Source organism: Hydra vulgaris, chromosome 02 (genome assembly GCF_038396675.1).
Source record: "Hydra vulgaris chromosome 02, alternate assembly HydraT2T_AEP".
Taxonomy (NCBI): domain Eukaryota; kingdom Metazoa; phylum Cnidaria; class Hydrozoa; order Anthoathecata; family Hydridae; genus Hydra; species Hydra vulgaris.
Window position 1 is genome coordinate 60,765,144 of NC_088921.1, and position 17,663 is coordinate 60,782,806.

Sequence of the window (17,663 nt, forward strand, 5' to 3'; positions counted from 1 at the left end):
ATGCTCACCATTCTGAATGGCTTGGCTCTAGTATCAGTGACTCTGCAGGCATTAAAGCCAACAACTTTTGCCTTACTCAATCCTTAACTCAAATAGCCAACTTCCCAACTCGCTTTCCTGACAACCCGAATCATCTACCTTCTCTACTCGACTTATTTCTTGTTTCTGATCCTAGTCAGTGCTCAGTTTCTCTACATTCACCCTTAAGTTCTTCTGATCACAGTTTGATCTCTCTAAAACTAATATCTCATTCTTCTTCATCACTTGAATCCCCCTTTTATCTAACCTCTTACAACTACAGAAAAGCTGACTGGGATTCTTTCCGTGATTTTCTTCGTTATGGCCCTTGGGTAGAAATCTTTTTTCTTCCTATCGACAAATGTGCTTCATACATAACTTTGTGGATTCTGGCTGGCATGGAATTTTTTATTCCCTCTCGACGATTCCAGGTCAAGCCTCACTCTCCTTCATGGTTTTCCTCACACTGTGCTGCTGCGATTGCCAATCAAAAACGTTACTTCCATATTTATGAGCAAAACAATTCTCCAGAAAACAGGCGTCTGTTTATTACTGCTAGAAACAATTGTAAAAATGTTTTGTCTAACGCCAAAACCCGCTATTCTCAGGTCATGAAATCTCATATCTCATCTCAAAAATTAGGCTCTCGTGACTTCTGGAGAATCTTTGATAATATCAATAATAAGGGCAAATCTATAACTACACCTCTCTTGTATGGTTCAGACTTTGTCACCTCACCTAACGACAAAGCCGAATTGTTTGCTAAAAACTTTTCATCAATATCGTCTTTTGATTCCACTAGTTACGTTCTACCTGATGTTGCCAACAAACAGGTTGATCCATTGCTTGACATTCATATCACTCTAGCAAAGTGATTTCCTGCCTAGACTCTTCTACAGCTTGTGGCCCGGACAACATACCTGTTATTGTTTTGCAGAAGTGTTTTCCGGAGCTGTCATCTATACTCTCAAAACTATTCAACAGGTGCTTATCAGAGTCTTGTTTTCCAGCCTGCTGGAAAGCGGCATCTGTTATCCCTATCTTCAAAAATTCTGGAGAGCGATCTGATTCGTCTAACTACCGTCCCATAAGTCTTCTTTCTATCATAAGCAAGGTTTTTGAATCTTTAATTAACAAACACTTAATTTCTCATCTTGAATCTAATAACTTACTTTCTAACCATTAATATGGATTTCGATCTTCTCGTTCTACAGCTGATTTGCTAACAGTAATAACTGACAGGTTTTATCGTGCATTAGATGAAGGTATAGAAGTTAAGGTCATCGCTCTTGACATTTCAAAAGCTTTTGATAAAGTTTGACATGCTTGTCTTCTCCATAAGCTTTCTTCTTATGGTGTATCCGGCAACATCTTTTAGATCATTGAATCCTTCCTTTCCAATCGTAGCATAAAAGTTGTTCTCGATAAACAACACTCATCTTTTTATTCTGTAACTTCAGGGGTTCCTTAAGGTTCTATTCTTGGCCCTATACATTTTTTAATTTACATTAACGATCTTCCAGATATTCTCACATCTAAGGTGGCATTGTTTGCTGATGATACTACCATTTATTCTTGTCGTGATAAAAAACCAACACCTTCTGATTGCTTGGAGGGGGCATTTGAGCTTGAAAAGGATCTCACTTCTGCTACAGCATGGGGCTCACAGTGGCTGGTAAACTTTAATTCAGATAAAACTCAATTTTTTTTAGCCAATCGTTATCGCAATAAGTTTTATCTTCCTATATTTATGAACGGCGATGTATTGATGAGTCACCTACTCTTCATCTTCTAGATTAACTCTTACTTCCAATCTTTCTTGGAAACCATATATTAAATCTGTTGCAAAATTAGCATCTGCTAAGGTTGCATCTCTTTATCGAACTCGTCACTTTCTTACTTCGGATTCTATTCTCTATCTCTATAAATCTCAAATTCGGGCTTGTATGGAATACTGTTGCCATATCTGGGGCGGATCTTCTAATGATGCCCTTTCTCTTTTAGACAAGGTTCAAAAACGCATTGTAAACATAGTTGGACCTGCTCTTGCAGCCAACCTCCAACCATTATCACATCGTCGTAATGTTGCTTCTTTTTTTCTTTTCTACAAATACTATAATGGGCACTGCTTTAAAGAGCTAGCGTCTCTTGTGCCATTTACTAAAATTCATTCTCGTGTTACTCGTCATTCAATTAAGTGTCATCCTTTTTCTGTGACTGTTCCTAAGTGCAAAATTTACTATAAAATTGTTAGGCAGTAAGATTTTCAACACTACTGGGAAGTTTTTTAAAATATGGTTTCAAGCTTGTAGTTGATATTCTAAGCAACTGTGACAAATGTTAACTAGTTAGATTGGCACAATACTTTGATTTAACAAATTTCATAGTCGAAAATAAAGATTCACATGTATATGTTGAACCAAAAATTGAAATAAGTTTTATACTAATCCTTTTTAGTTAAGGATACTTAACTTCAGGAACCATTTTCCAAAAATATAATAAAACTATTGTTTTATGCAGCATTTGAAGATTTTGATCTTCTTGGAGATCTAGTAATTCTATTTCAGATTGAGATGTTTCTTTAAGTATATTTCCTGGTATTGGACAAGCACCACTAATAATATAAATTAAAAAACGGATTACTAAAATTGATAATAATGATTTAAGAGCATACATATCTTTAAACCTGTTTTGAAAGTCTTTGAAAAAATTCTGTAGTTTTTCCTGGTATGATTCAATTTTATGATCATCATACTGAATTGTAGGATTAGGATTATGAATCATCTTCTTCATTTGAGAAAAATGATTAAAAGTTTTTAAGTTAAGATCTTTCTGAAATAAAGCAATTTTTTTTTTAAAACTGAATGTAGTCTGAGCAAGAATAGATATATTTTTTCTTTTCCCTGAAGCGACAAATTCAGATTTTGTAAATGTTGCATTACACCAGTTAAAAATAAAAGATCTTGCAGAAAATTTACACAGTCAAAGATTTTAAATGTCTTTTGCTTTACAAGCAAAAAACATTTAATTAGTTCTAATAATTCTACAAACCTATAAAGAACGTCACTACTTGAAAGTCATCTTACAGCACAGTAAAAGGACAAGTCAACTTCGACACCAATCTCAGATATTCATCTTTCAGTTGTATGTTGAGAAACAGAAATATTTGAAATTAACCTTTGAATTTTACTATTATTAGGATCTAAAACTGAGGCTACATCAAAAAGATTTTGTTTTACAAACTCTCCATCGGTGTTAGGATGCTTACTTTTTGCTATGTCCCAAGCTATAATAAAACTTGCTTCTGTTGTAATATTTGAGATTTTGCTGGAAGACGAAATATTTATTTGTTGATCTTTAAATATTGTTTTAAGCAACTTGATTTTATTTTTACTAAGACATGCGTTTATTGGGTATTCTTCAGAAAAACACATACGTTTTATTATATAGCGACGTTTAACATTACATGTCTTATTATGAGCTAGTTCAGTATTGCAAATTAAACACATAGGTTTATTTTCTTTTTCAATAAATGTGTTTTTTTGTGTCCAATCGCCATCAAATGATCTGTTCTCATCTTCAATTTTTCTTTTCTTACTTTTATTGTGAAGCGTTATTGTCACCTTTTGCTATATCCATTTTTCAAACATTATATCTTCCGGCTATGTATAATAAGTCAAAAAGTGTCAAACTGAGAAAATCAGGTTTGAAGTTTTAATTTTTTAATAATTTTTCCAACTAAGAGTGCCATTTGTATCTGTCATTTTATAAACATTCGTTTTAAACTTTTGGTATTTTGTTATCATGTACAACACATAACATACTACCAAATGACATTCATAACTCAATATCCATAATTTTTGACTTGTGGCACCCTTGATCTGGGTGTACGATTTTTTCACTATCTTTATGCTATTTTTCTAAATCAATTTCTTCTGTCATTCGAATATTCTTCTTGTCACTCTAATATTCTTTGTTATTCTTAAACTCACTCTTTGTCCGTCGAAGCGGGTTATGATGCTCTTTACTGAATTGAACTCTTTTTCACGGGCCTTGGTATATGGCCTGTATATGGCCTGTATATGGCAATTAGCCGGAGGAGGATAAACCACAATACCATTCAATATGCTATATAATAATATAATAATATATTACCACCATCATTTTTTATAATGGTTTGTTAGTATATAAATAGTAGTTTATTTTTATAGACGTTAAGTAAAAGTAATAAATTAATGAAAGAATCCTTATATAATTTATCTTAATAAAAAGGCCAATTCAAAAGGTTAAATATTGGTCTAAATCAGTAACGTCGCTCAGGTTAGTGTCACCCAGAACGGTAAACTTTTGGTGTCCCCCTCTTTACTAACAGGTGATGGGCGAAACTTTAAAAAGTCCTCTATATTTAGAAACTTTTTAAAAAAGAAAAAGGTCTTAAAAAAAAGTTTAGGCACATTTACTTTTTATTCATTTTGGTGTCACCCCTCAAGATGGTGTCACCCGGTGAAGACCACAACCTTTAACGACGCCACTGGTCTAAATATAGACGCTTATATACGCTTATATAAATTTGAACCTAAACGCTTATATACGTTCAATAACATAAGTCGAGAATACATTAGATTTTCAACGGCTTATGAATAGTGTCATTATCGACTTAAAGTCGACTAGTCGAAAGTCGAAATTAGTCGACAAATTGAAAAGTTGATTTAATTGACTATGGGTTTTCTTCTAATTGATTAAAAATGAATTTAGTCTGACCCTAATGTTCTTTAATTTAACTTTTAGTTTTGTTATGACCAGTTAGTAAAGATATAAGTATATTATCTCATAACGATAAAATATTTATAAAGATTGAGCCATGAGCCATATTATTCAGAGTTGTTTAATTTAACCAAAATATCACATTAACTTAACTCTTAGTTTACTTTATGTAGCGTGTACATCATGTTTTCTTTTCTTTATTATAGTATCTTGTTGATTCATTTTTAAAAAAATGTTGAGTAACCAGTTTGAGACGCAAAAAAGATGAGATCTTTTGAAAATCTGGTATGCCACAAAAATTAAACCTAGTAAATTTTTTACTTTTAATGTTATGTAAAATTATATAGAGATTTAAAATTTTTTGAAAATTTTGTCTCTAAATATAGTTAAAACTCTATAACTATTCAAATATTTAATTAAATTCAACATTATGTAATGACTGGTTCACAATAGTTTCCGATGGACATTTTAAACGATTGGTTTAACTCTCTTCATACATTATTAATGATTGTAATAACTTTCCCTAGAATAATAACAATAATGATTAGTACACATAAATCCTTTTCGAACATTACTGTTGTATGAAGAAATTCTTGTTGAACGCACTGAACTCCACTAAGTACCCCATAAATTAGGTGAAAATTGAAAAAAAAATGAAGAGCACTATGAAATAAAGAGATCTTGTTAACAATATCAGGAATGTGGAGTAATTTCAATTTTTTGAACCATACTCATCAAGTTTAACCATAGTAACGCACATAGCAACGATAAAGCTTCTGCTTATCTGCTTATTTCAGAGGCTTACATAAAAATATAAATCTGCTTATAAAAAAGACTTTATCTATTTTGTTTTTACTTTTGTTATCTACTCTGCTTAAGTTAAATTTGATTCGATTGTTTCTAATTTTTGCACTTTTTAAATATTCCTACTATGCAAATATTTACTTTGTTTATATATGAGTTGTGAAGTGAATTATAAGAATATATTTTATCAAATTTTAATAAAAATTAGTCCTAATTTGGGAAGAAAAGATAGATTCAAGCAAAGAACTAGAGTTACTGGAAAGAAAAGAGTGTTTTGTGGTAACCAACACACTTTATCATCACAACCGTCAATGACAAACTTAAAAAAGTATCCAGTCATTGATACTAGTTCTTCAAGATTAGCCAGCAAGATTGACTATATTAAAATGATATTCATAATAATAATGATGAAAAAATAAATGGTTATAGAACAATTGATGTTGAAATTTTAAATACTATATTTGATTCTTTATGTTGTCAACAAGGTATTAACGATAATAGCTTGGTATTGAAAGAAAACTTTGCGAAAAAAAAAGGATATTCTTTGAATTTAATATGTTGCTGCAGTATTTATCGATATAAAAAAAATTTCTATACATCTAAAGTTTGTAATCACACTCATAATATTAATCTTTGTATTGTTTATAGCATAGGATTAATTAGGCAAGGGTATTCAGGACTTAAAAAGTTTTCTGCTTTAATGAACCTTCCAAGTCCAATGAGTAAAAAAAAATTATAACGGTTCTGTAAAAGGTTATTACTGATGCTGTTACTACAGTTACTAAAGAATCAATGCTTGAGGCTGCAAAAGAAATAAAAGGTAATAGCAACAACATTGTTGATACTGGAGTTTCAACTGGTGGAACTTGGCAATGTAAAGGATGCAGTTCACTGAATGGAGTTGTGACAACATTGTCGATGGAAAATGGAAAAGTGTTAGATGTTGAGCCAATGAGTAGACTTTGTAAGCAAAGTCAACTACGCGAAGATTTAAAATCTAAGAATTCAGAGAGCTACAAAAATCGGTACAAACCTCATAGTTGCAATGTAAATTGTATTGGCTCAGCAGGAGCTATGGAAGTGCATGGTACCACACGCATATTTAGTAGATCTGTCAAAGAATACGGATTGCAGTATATTAAATTTTATGGAGATGGTGACAGTAAAATTTTTCCAGCTGTGAAATTTACTTATCCTCGTATTGAAGTTGAAAAGTTAGAATGTGTTGAGCATGTTCAGAAACGAGTTGGGACATGTCTAAGAACATTAAAAAAAACAACATGAAAAACCTCTGTGGCCATGGAAAGTTAACAAACAGTCTTATTGATAAGCTTCAAAATTATTATGGTTCTCTGGTAAGAAGTAATAAAAAAAATCTACAAAGCATGAAGAAATCCATTTATGCTACAAATTTTCATTTACGTTATGCATTTAGTTATAACTATACTAGCACGTTTTTGACACAATTACTTTTTTGGAATATAATTTTGGCAAAAATGAAGTTGCACGTGTTGTTTTCCAAAGTTTGTGTGTGTTTAATTCAATATTTATAATTTTTGTATACGTTGAGTATTATAATTAAATAAAAACTGCAGCCTAATGTTGACGGATGGAGTACGCGTTTACAGTTAAAGAGTAGTTAAAGAGTACTTGCAAATTTATCACGTTTGATGAATTGTATATAATACATTCGCATAATGTAATCGGTTATACAATCAAGGTATTAGATATAGTGAACAGTAATTAACAAACATAATAATAAAACATATTAATTGCATTAAAAGTATATATTAAAATACGTCTTTAAATGGCCTGTATGTTTCCAGAACAAAAAACTAAATCCTATAGTACTCGAAAGGCACCACCAACAGCTTCAAACGAATATCATAAATTATATCGATTTACGGATGATAACGTTACGTGGCTAGCAAAACACTTTTTGGATAAAAGTGATGAAAGTCGGGGAGGATCACAAAAATCCAAGCAAAGAATGGAAGTTACACTACGTTATCTAGCAAACCCTGGCTTCCAAACTGGAATTTCAAACAAAACTGGGATTCATCGAAGTACTGCTTCAAAAACTTTCTCTATGACGCTTCAAAAATTTTTGACTAAGGCTTCCCAGTAGATAGTGTTCCCACATAGGAGCTATTGATTGCACCCATGTAAGAATTGATAAACTCTATGGAGAATTTGCTGATGATTTTATTAATAGAAAAGGGTTTGCCTCAATCAATGTGCAAGTAAGTAAAATTATAAACTATTTCTCTTTCTATATATATATATATATATATATATATATATATATATAGAGAGAGAGAGAGAGAGAGAGAGAGAGAGAGAGAGAGAGAGAGAGAGAGAGAGAGAGAGAGAGAGAGAGAGAGAGAGAGAGAGAGAGAGAGAGAGAGAGAAAGATATCTACTCATATTACTCAATGGTTCTTTTTTCAATAATTTTATATATATATATAGGCAACTGTAAATGAAAAGGCTATATTCACCAGTGTTGATGTTAGTTGGCCCGGATCTGTTCATGACTCAAGAATATTTAAAAACTCTAATATATATCCACTATTAAAAGGTTTGGAAAATAGAGGATATCTTCTAGGAAATGCAGGGTATGGTGTAACCCCATTTTTGATGACGCTATTTGAAAATGCTCTAACAGAACTTGAAAAGAATTTTAACAAAAAACACGCTAAAAACAGAGTAATTGTAGAACATGCATTTGGTCAATTAAAAAGACGCTTTCCAATTCTCAGATACGGCGTCAGTAACTTTATTCCCCAAGATTATATATAAGTATAAATATATATATATATATATATATATATATATATATATATATATATATATATATATATATATATATATATATATATATGTATATATATATATATATATATATATATATATATATATATATATATATATATATATATATATATATATATATATATATATATATATATATATATATATATATATATATATAAATTAAGAGTAATTTTCGTACCACCACTTTAATGTAATGTAACTGTGGTGTAATAATTTTATAGGTACGAATTAAGCCAGAGATGATTGTTACATGTATCACTGCATACTTCATACTGCACAATATTGCAAAAAATTTAAACGATCCAGATTTTGAACATGAAGATGTTGAAGAAGATGACAAAGAAATTGTTCCTGTAATTGAAGAATAAAACGAACAGCAACTTCGTTTACTTGGTCAGCAGCGTAGAAATGAAATTGCATTGGCAATATTAAACTAAGAAACAATGTCTTTTAAATCAAATTGCAAAAAGTCAATGTCTTTTTATTTGTAATAAATTGAAAACAACATATAATTTTTTATTGTATTGTTTATACTATTAAAAATATTCTTTCAAAGTTTTCTAAGATAAAAAACTAATTTAAAGAATTTTTAAGATGTGCTAACAAACATTTTCAAGTTTTATTTACAGTGAAACATACAAAATATTCTCAAAAGTCAGTTATAATATGTTTGTGACTTAATAACTTATTTGATAATACTTGTATATAGTAAATGTTCATTATTTGGGTATTATTAAAATATGCATTATTTGGTAATATATATATTATGCTATAAATATTTGAATTAATATTTATAATATGCTATAAATTTTAATAAAATAAATGTTATGCTATAAATTTTAGAAATATTTTTAAACAAATTATAACTGACATTTAAGAAATAAAATGAAACATAAAAACTAACTGGAAATAAAACATAAAGAAGTGACATTTTAAAAAAGATTTTAGTTCCTACGAAATGTACAAAAAATACTTCTATTAATTTAAATTAATTCATCCATATTTAATTACGATGTATAACATTTTCAAATGTTGAAAATATAATGCATGGTCAAAAAACTAATTTAAGTAAATTTAAAACTTTTATACATTTAACAGTAACCAAAATTTTTTTTCACTTTTTTATGTTTTATTTCTATCAACATTAATGTCAACAACAATATCTATCTCCTCTTCATTTAATATATAGTGGGGAGTATTTGTCCATTTTATAGTTTCTTTAGTTTCATCAGGTAGTTTTGATCTTTTTGGAACTGACCTCGATGCTCGAGAAGAAGTGTTCCCTGAAAAATAAATAAATTTTGGTAGAATAAAATTTCCAAGATATTAATAGATTTACATAAAATATAAAAAGAATAAAACTATATTGAAAACAGGTGTACTGCAAATCTTCTTAATATATATAAAGGGCAATGTGTGTTTGTGTGTGTGTTTGTTTGTTCTCTATAGAAATCCAAACCGCCGGACCGATCTCGATGAAATTTGGCATGGGGGTAGTCCTCGAGGGGGAGAAGGTTCTTAGCTGGGTTTTGACCCCGTACCCCGACCCCCGGGGTCAGGGGGCCCAAAAATGGGATCCAGTGTGGCTCTGCAGCCTCAGCCGTGCAATTTGGCAAAACCTAAAAGCTTCCTACCTGTGGAGGAGTGTCAGAACACTTCATTTGACAACAAACATGAGGGTAAAGTTGTCTGGTGATCTGTCAGCAGGAGCCTTTTCCAATCAGCTCCTTGCCTTGGGCAATGGTGAGGCACCAGTTGATGTGCAGACAGGGCTCATTAAATTCCCTGCCAACTTTTGCACACTGGTGGATTCTGCAGAGGAACTTATTGTCAAGGTGTTTCCCAACATCCAGCAGAGTTTCACCAGACATGACTGGATCTGTGAGAGAGCTATTCTGGCTCCCAAAAATGAGTCTGTCACCAAGATCAATATGCAGATCCAGAAAATGCTCCCAAGCAATCAAAAGTCCTACAACTCCATTGACATGGTTATGGACCCCAGTGAGGCTGTCAACTATCCAACAGAATTTCTGAACTCTTTAGAACCATCTGGATGTCCTCCTCACATTCTTCACCTGAAAGTTGGAGCCCCAATCATTCTCCTTCGCAACCTCGACAGTCCCAAGCTCTGCAATGGAACTCGACTCATCATCAAAGTTATCCTTTCAAACTTGATTGAAGCAACTATACTGACTGGATGTGGCAAAGGTGAGAATGTCTTCATTCCAAGGATTCCAATGATTCCCAATGACCTCCCATTCAGTTTCAAGCGCCTCCAGTTTCCAGTCAGGCTGGCTTTTGCCATGACCATTAACAAAGCGCAGGGACAGTCACTCAAAGTGGCTGGCATCAATTTGGAACAGCCCTGCTTTTCTCACGGCCAGCTCTATGTTGCATGCTCCAGAGTTGGATCTCCACGAAATCTTTTCATTTTGACTCCAGAAGAAAAAACCAAGAACATTGTCTATCAGAAGGCTCTTCAGTGAAAGAAATCCTCTTTAAAGAAGTCCTATTAAAAGAAAACAATAACAATCCAATGTGAAGAAATTACCCATGATTTAACTTTTGTAACATGTTCAACTTTTTTTTCCAGTGTGAGAGAACAATTTAATTGAAAAATTTGAGTAAATGTTCTTTTGGAAATTCTTAATTTGTTGTTTTTAAGTGGAAAATAAACAAAATGTCTTTTTCTTCCTTAATGTCTTTCAGTTATTTCATAGCTTCAACCAACAGGGTCACATTTTGTGGGATTATTGTGCAACACTAAAAAATATTGCACAATCTTACTGTGCATAGCCCAAAATTAGTATAACAAAGTTCCAGATGCTCATTTACTTTTAAATATTGGCCCGGGCAACGCCGGGTAACTCCAGCTAGTTTAATATATAAAGGGCAATCAGACATCTGATGATCGCTATTGCGTGAAACTTTAAGTAATGTAATTGAAATATATGCTAATAATTATTTAGTTTTCACAATATTATTTGCTCTACTAATTATATAACACGCTGTATTGAGCACTCTTACTGGAAATATTAACACAATTCCTACTATATATATATATATATATATATATATATATATATATATATATATATATATATATATATATATATATATATATATATATATATATATATATATATATATATATAAATATATGATAAAAATGGTATATATTTGATAAACATAAACAAGGAGAAAATCACTTAGTGGATAGGAGTTTCAGAAATAAAGTTTACATAAAAGTAATATTAGAAAGGCGATATAAGAAAAAGTTATAGTAATAAAAGATAAAAAACTATTAACAAATTAGCTATTTTTTTACATACAAAAATTGTTCTTGTACTTTTATAATATGAAAGTATTTGTAATAGTATGATTCGCTGAAATATTCTGAATATATTGAGTCTGAATTTCAGACAGATATAAATTATTATCTGTCTGAACTATTACCTCATCTTTGTAAATCGCTCAGTGTAAGATTGTATGCTCTAAAGTATTTAATAATAGAAATTTTACCACTTCAAAATAATCAATAATTAGTTGATATTTGTAAAATTTTTATTTATTTTTTCTGATTAAATTAGTTATATAATTATGTAAAAGTAGTTTAAAAAATATCTGTCTAAATTATCACCTCTCCTCTAGTAGATCACTAAACTTTCGTCTAAATTATCATCTTCCTCTTATTTAATCATTAAATAAAAGATGTTATGATAATGGTATTAAGTGATTTGATAAAAAGTATACAACTGAAAACTATTTGTTATATATAGTATATAACTAATAGTTTATAGTTGTTTTTAGTTAAATTTATTATATTTAATTGTTTTTTAAAACTTTATAAATACTTTAATAAGTTTCTGAATTATTACCTCCCCGTAGTAAATCACTCAATGTCAGATGGCGTGATAATAAACTATTAAATAAACAATTAAATAGTATAAACATTTTTTTACTGTCAAGTAAATTAGATTAGAAGTTTTTTATTAATTTGTTAAAAGTAAATTAGATTAGAAATTTTTATTTGATTTGTTAAAAAAGAAAGTTATTTATTTCTTTATTAATAACAAAACAAAATTAATTTCTTTGAAAGGCATATTACAAAAAAATACATAGGCGCTGGAATATTGGGGGCCCCCCCCCCCCCATTCAAAATGTCACTATCTGCGATTCAAAACAGCGATAATTTTATGCACTCTGAAGAAAAAATACTTTTGCCTTCAAAAGAATGCAAAAGTTCTTTTTTTAAACAACTTTTGCATTCGATAAGATAGTATTTTAGCTTATCGATATTTGTATTTAAGTTCCTGATGTTGATGTGTATTACTGTAAACTTTCCTATGTTAGTTTGGAGTTCAGCTTTAAAAGTTTTAATAACAAAATATGTAGAGTCAAGTACTTTTCTGTTATTAAACAAAATATCGCCATCATATGAATCAGTCGCAAAAAAAAATGTTTTCAGTTTTGAAAACGTCAAAACGCAACTCTTGAAAGTCTACTGTATCAAAGTCATTATCCATGACAAAAAAGGGAACTCAATTAAGAATTTTCCAATAGAATTCGATTAGTAAAAAAATTTCATTGTACAGAGTATAGAGTACAGACTCCATCAAAATGAAATAAAATTTAAAAAGCAAAATTTATTTTAATGCTTAATCGCACAATTCTTTAACAAATCAATCAATGTCAGAAGCAAAGAAGCCCCGTTTAAAGACTATAGACGTCTTCTTTTCAAAAGCGAGGTTAGTAAGCATTTAATATGTTAAATTTAAATCATGGAACAGACGATTGTACTAAATAGTTGCCTAGGTTAGTTAGCATACGCAGTGTGATCATTTTACGGCAGCATTCCATAATCGCATGACTACTGAAAATATTTTTTTTAACAAATACTAAAACGTGAAATGTATGTAATATCCATATCCAAATCCTTTAGGTCAGACACGGGCCAAACTGAAAATGGTAATCGTGCTTGTGAAACCGCTACATTCTCACAGTATGATTCTGATCCATCAACACAGCCATCTGTGTCTACCACATCCACTTTCTCTGCCAAGTTTGAGTCAAGCAAACCTGCTGTACCGGCAGTAACAGGTACAGCAGGTTTGCTTGTACGAGCAGGAGCATTAACTGTGGAACTACGCACAGCGTAGTTCCACAGTTAATGCTCCTGCTCGTTTCTCGCATGGAGCTCAAAGCCGTAATGTAGAACAATTAACTACAGATGTTATCTGGAAGAAAAGTCTCTTCGAAGCCATTGACCACTAAGTTGCAGAACTGCAGCGCCGTTTTAACCAAGAAGGATTCATAAAATTGCAAGCACAGAAGCTATTTTGATAGGTTCATGCACATCCACCAGTAATAATGCCACACTAGCCAGCATGCCACTGCAAAGTCTGCCAAATAATGTCGATGTTCCTATGTTGCAGTTACAGCTACAACTGCTTCCACAGTTGTTTAAGGACAAGTCACTGCCTAAAGATTTACACCAGCTAGCAGCAGCTTTAAAAGACCTTGAACCAAGTGCCCGCAGGTTATTTAACGTGGTGGAACAGGTAGTTGAGTTGTGTTTATCTGTTCCAATATCCGTACCTGGTTCTGAAAGGTCCTTCAGTGCATTGAGACGGCTTAATACTTGGCTGCGGTCAACAATGTCACAGAGTCGCCTCACTTACCTCACTTTAATGCACATTAACAAAGATTACCTAGACAAGGTTGACATTACAGCATTTATGGAGGAGTTTGTGGCTAAAACCCGTGAACCTTCATCCGTATTTGGGCATTTTTTACAGTAACTGTAATTGTTTTTGGTAGATTTTGTTTTGCACCAAATATTTAAATATAATGATTTAAAAAGGATTGCAAATCTGCATTTAGCAGGGTTAATTATGCCTAAAAAATTTCAGTGGGATAAGGCCCCCCAAACACCCCATTCAGGGCGGGGTACCCTTCCCCAAGCCCCACCCATTTCTACCTCCCCAGTCTTTAAACACTTCCAGCGCCTATGAAAAAATATGATTTCTTGTAAAAATACGAATCTTGTTGACTCTAGTAAAGTATTTAGTTTTTAAAAGGGTTTGCAACATTTCTGTGTTAAAGTTGATGATAGTACTCTTCAAGTTCAACTTAGATATTATAAAAAAATTCTTCTTACATATCTAAAACGTCACATCATGTCATCATCAAGTAATAAAGTTTTTAGAAAAGTTATTACTGATACATTTAAAAAAATTTAAAGTTCTAAACATTTTTTTCTTAATAAAACCTCTAGCAGTTAAAGTAAAGAACAACTATTACTTATATGGTTTGTTGATTCAAAGTTCAATAAGAAAAGAATTTATTAGTTTTTTAGATTGCACAAATGTTATTATTAGTTAAGAGTTGTTATATATTTTGTTAAAAAGTATTTCAGGTTTTTCTTTAGATATCATAAATTCCAGAGGGCATTGATATGATTGGGTTGGAGCAATCAATGGTCACACTAAAACTTTGTCTTCTTGTATTATAAATCTGAATGAAAAAGCTACATATGCTCATTGCAACAGTTATAAGTTTAAACAAAAAGTGAAACAAAAGTTAGAGGAGCATATTGAAAATTTAGATAGAAAAAGAAAATAGTTTACTTTTCTAGAACTTTTTGCTAGTTTATGAGCTTGATTTATGGTAGCTTTCTGGTTAAATTTAAAAAGGTGATTGCTACCTTTCCATTAACTTCAAATTAATGTGTGCACATTTTCTTTGCTTTGGCGCCTGAAAAATTATATGCAAAGCACCATGGTACAGGACCACCTAAATGGTTTAGCTTTGATGTATATTTGTACAAAGTTGGTTATAGATATATATAAAAAAAAAACTCACTAATAAGTTTGATACTTGTAATCATAGTTAAACTGTTTTAACTTTTAAACAAAGTTAAAATATATATAATAAAAAAAATAATAATAATAATTTTAAATTTGATATATAAAAAATGAAAATCATAGTCAGCTTTTTTTTGTCACAAGTGAAAAAAACCAGCTATTTTAGTATCCTTATAAAAAATTATTAGCCATGTATCCTTATGAAACATCATTTGACATAAAGCAAGTATCAGAGTACAGTGTATTTTTAAGTTTGGTCCAGATATGTCATTGTTTGTGTCACCAACAACACCAACTTAGCATTTTCATTCTTAATATTAAAATGCTGTGTTGTTATCATTACTTTGGTAAATGCTTTTATTTTTTGAATTAATTTTTTCAAATTTTATGTATTTATCAGCAAGATTTAATAAAATAAAGATTTTAAACTTTTTCCTAGCAAAAAGAGACAAAAAAAATTGCATCTCTGAGTATTTTTTTATTTAATTTAATATTGCATATTATATTATAATATACAAGTACTTTGTTATAATTTTATATTTGTTACAATATAATTATAAAACTTTACAGTTTGTAAGTTTAATTTAATAATGGTAATAAGTAAATATAATTTTTAATAACTTTGTAAATTATGTGAAAATAAGTAGTTCTACAGAAAGCGCCCCCTGTGATATCCTTGCACATTTTAAGGCGAACAAAACCTCTAAAAAGATTAGCTTAAATAAAGTAAGGTTAACATAAAGTAAGATTAGCATAGAAAAAAGTGTTATTCTTACCTTAATTAGCACAACATATCATAATTATTTTAGCCTAATTTAAAAATACATTATTGTTATGCTAAATTTTATTTTATTTCTTTTGATCTACATTAATTAGCATTTTTCTTTAGCATAGATTTTGCATAGATTCTTTTATATTTTAATTAAAAAGAATATATTATTTGTGCTAATTAAAAAATGTTTTTTTGTTATATTTAATTTTTTTTCATTTGCTTGGTTTTTACCATAAGATTCTGTGCTACTACATTATTTATATTTAATTTGACTACTGTTGAAATATGGTTTTATTTTAGTAAATTTTTTTCCATTAATTTTTTTCATATATTAGTCATGGCAGCAATAGTTTATGTTTATTATTTATTAAAGTAAAGTTAAGGTTGTAATAATTTTTTCTTTGCTTTTAGACGACATCTCTTGTTTACACTACTTCAGAAAAAATTGAATATTCTTCTTTTCGAGGGGTACTATACTAATACCAAGAAGCTTAAAAAATAAACATATTTAAAGCCTTTTAAATATCACTGCCCAACAGTGATTTTGTATCGGAACCAAAATTAGTTATTTCTTATGCATTTCCATCTGCTGAATTCGAAAATGACATTAAAAATGACATATTAGCTCTAGTTTAAGAAATAAAAGCAAAAATTTTCTCTCAAGGCAAGGGTTGAATTAAGTGATCGCGAAATGAAAAATCCGGAAAAATATCTGGTCTTCAAAATTTTAGTTTATGCGAAATCGTGTACTTTGTTTTTAAGGGCAATCAACTTAAATTTGTTAGCGAAAAAGTTATAAAGTATAAAATAACAAACTTATGACTACAAAAGTAATAACACTCTAGTAACTTCATTATAAAAGTAATAACACTATATAAGTGTAATACTTTTACAACGCACTTATAACTTTTATAATTCATTCTTAGTTCAAACAACATAAATAATCCCGAATTTTAATTGAAGTAAAAAAGCATCTAGAAAAATAGAGTGGATATTTAAATAATATTTATAACGTATTAAAAAACTTAAACAACTTCTTAAAAACGCACTTTATAAAAAGTTTAGCATTACGAAAAAAGCTTCTAATGGTCCGTAAAAGCGCATGATTAATTTAAAAATCAACCAAAAAAAACTTTTTATTGGTTTATTTTTAAATTAGCGCGCGTTTTTTCGGACTGTTCGTAACGTTTCATAATGCTAAATCCTTTTATAAAGTTGTTTAAGTGTATTGTAGAAGTTCATGAAGTTTTTAATAATATTTAATTATCCACTTCATTTTTTCAGATGTTTTTTTACTTTGATTAAAGTTTGGAATTACTAATGTTGTTTGAACAATGAATGAACTTTAAAAGTTATAAGTGCTTTATAAAAATAATAATACTATTATAGTTTTATTACTTATATAATGCAGTTAGTGACTGGAGTGTTATTGCATTTGTAATCGTAAGTTTATTGTTTTGTTTTGTTTTGTTTTTTATAACTTTTTCGCTAACAATAATTTGTTCTTTAAAAACAAAGTAAACGGCTTGCATAAACTAAAATTTTAAAGACCAGATTTTGTAAATCGCGATCGCTTATTCAACCATTGCAAGGGTAGAAATT

The 17,663-nt window shown here is 30.1% G+C and overlaps 1 protein-coding gene across 1 annotated transcript; it reads left to right on the forward strand.

The window, feature by feature from the left end:
- Positions 1 to 10,096: 10,096 nt before the first annotated feature.
- Positions 10,097 to 10,909, forward strand: LOC136076205 (ATP-dependent DNA helicase PIF6-like). The gene has a single exon (XM_065789679.1). It carries the CDS (start codon positions 10,097 to 10,099, stop codon positions 10,907 to 10,909), a length of 813 nt encoding a protein of 270 aa, XP_065645751.1.
- Positions 10,910 to 17,663: the final 6,754 nt, after the last annotated feature.

What these genes read in the sequence shown, in the direction of transcription:
- LOC136076205 (XM_065789679.1), top strand. Translation starts at nt 10,097, where the DNA reads ATGAGGGTAAAGTTGTCTGGTGATCTGTCAGCAGGAGCCTTTTCCAAT.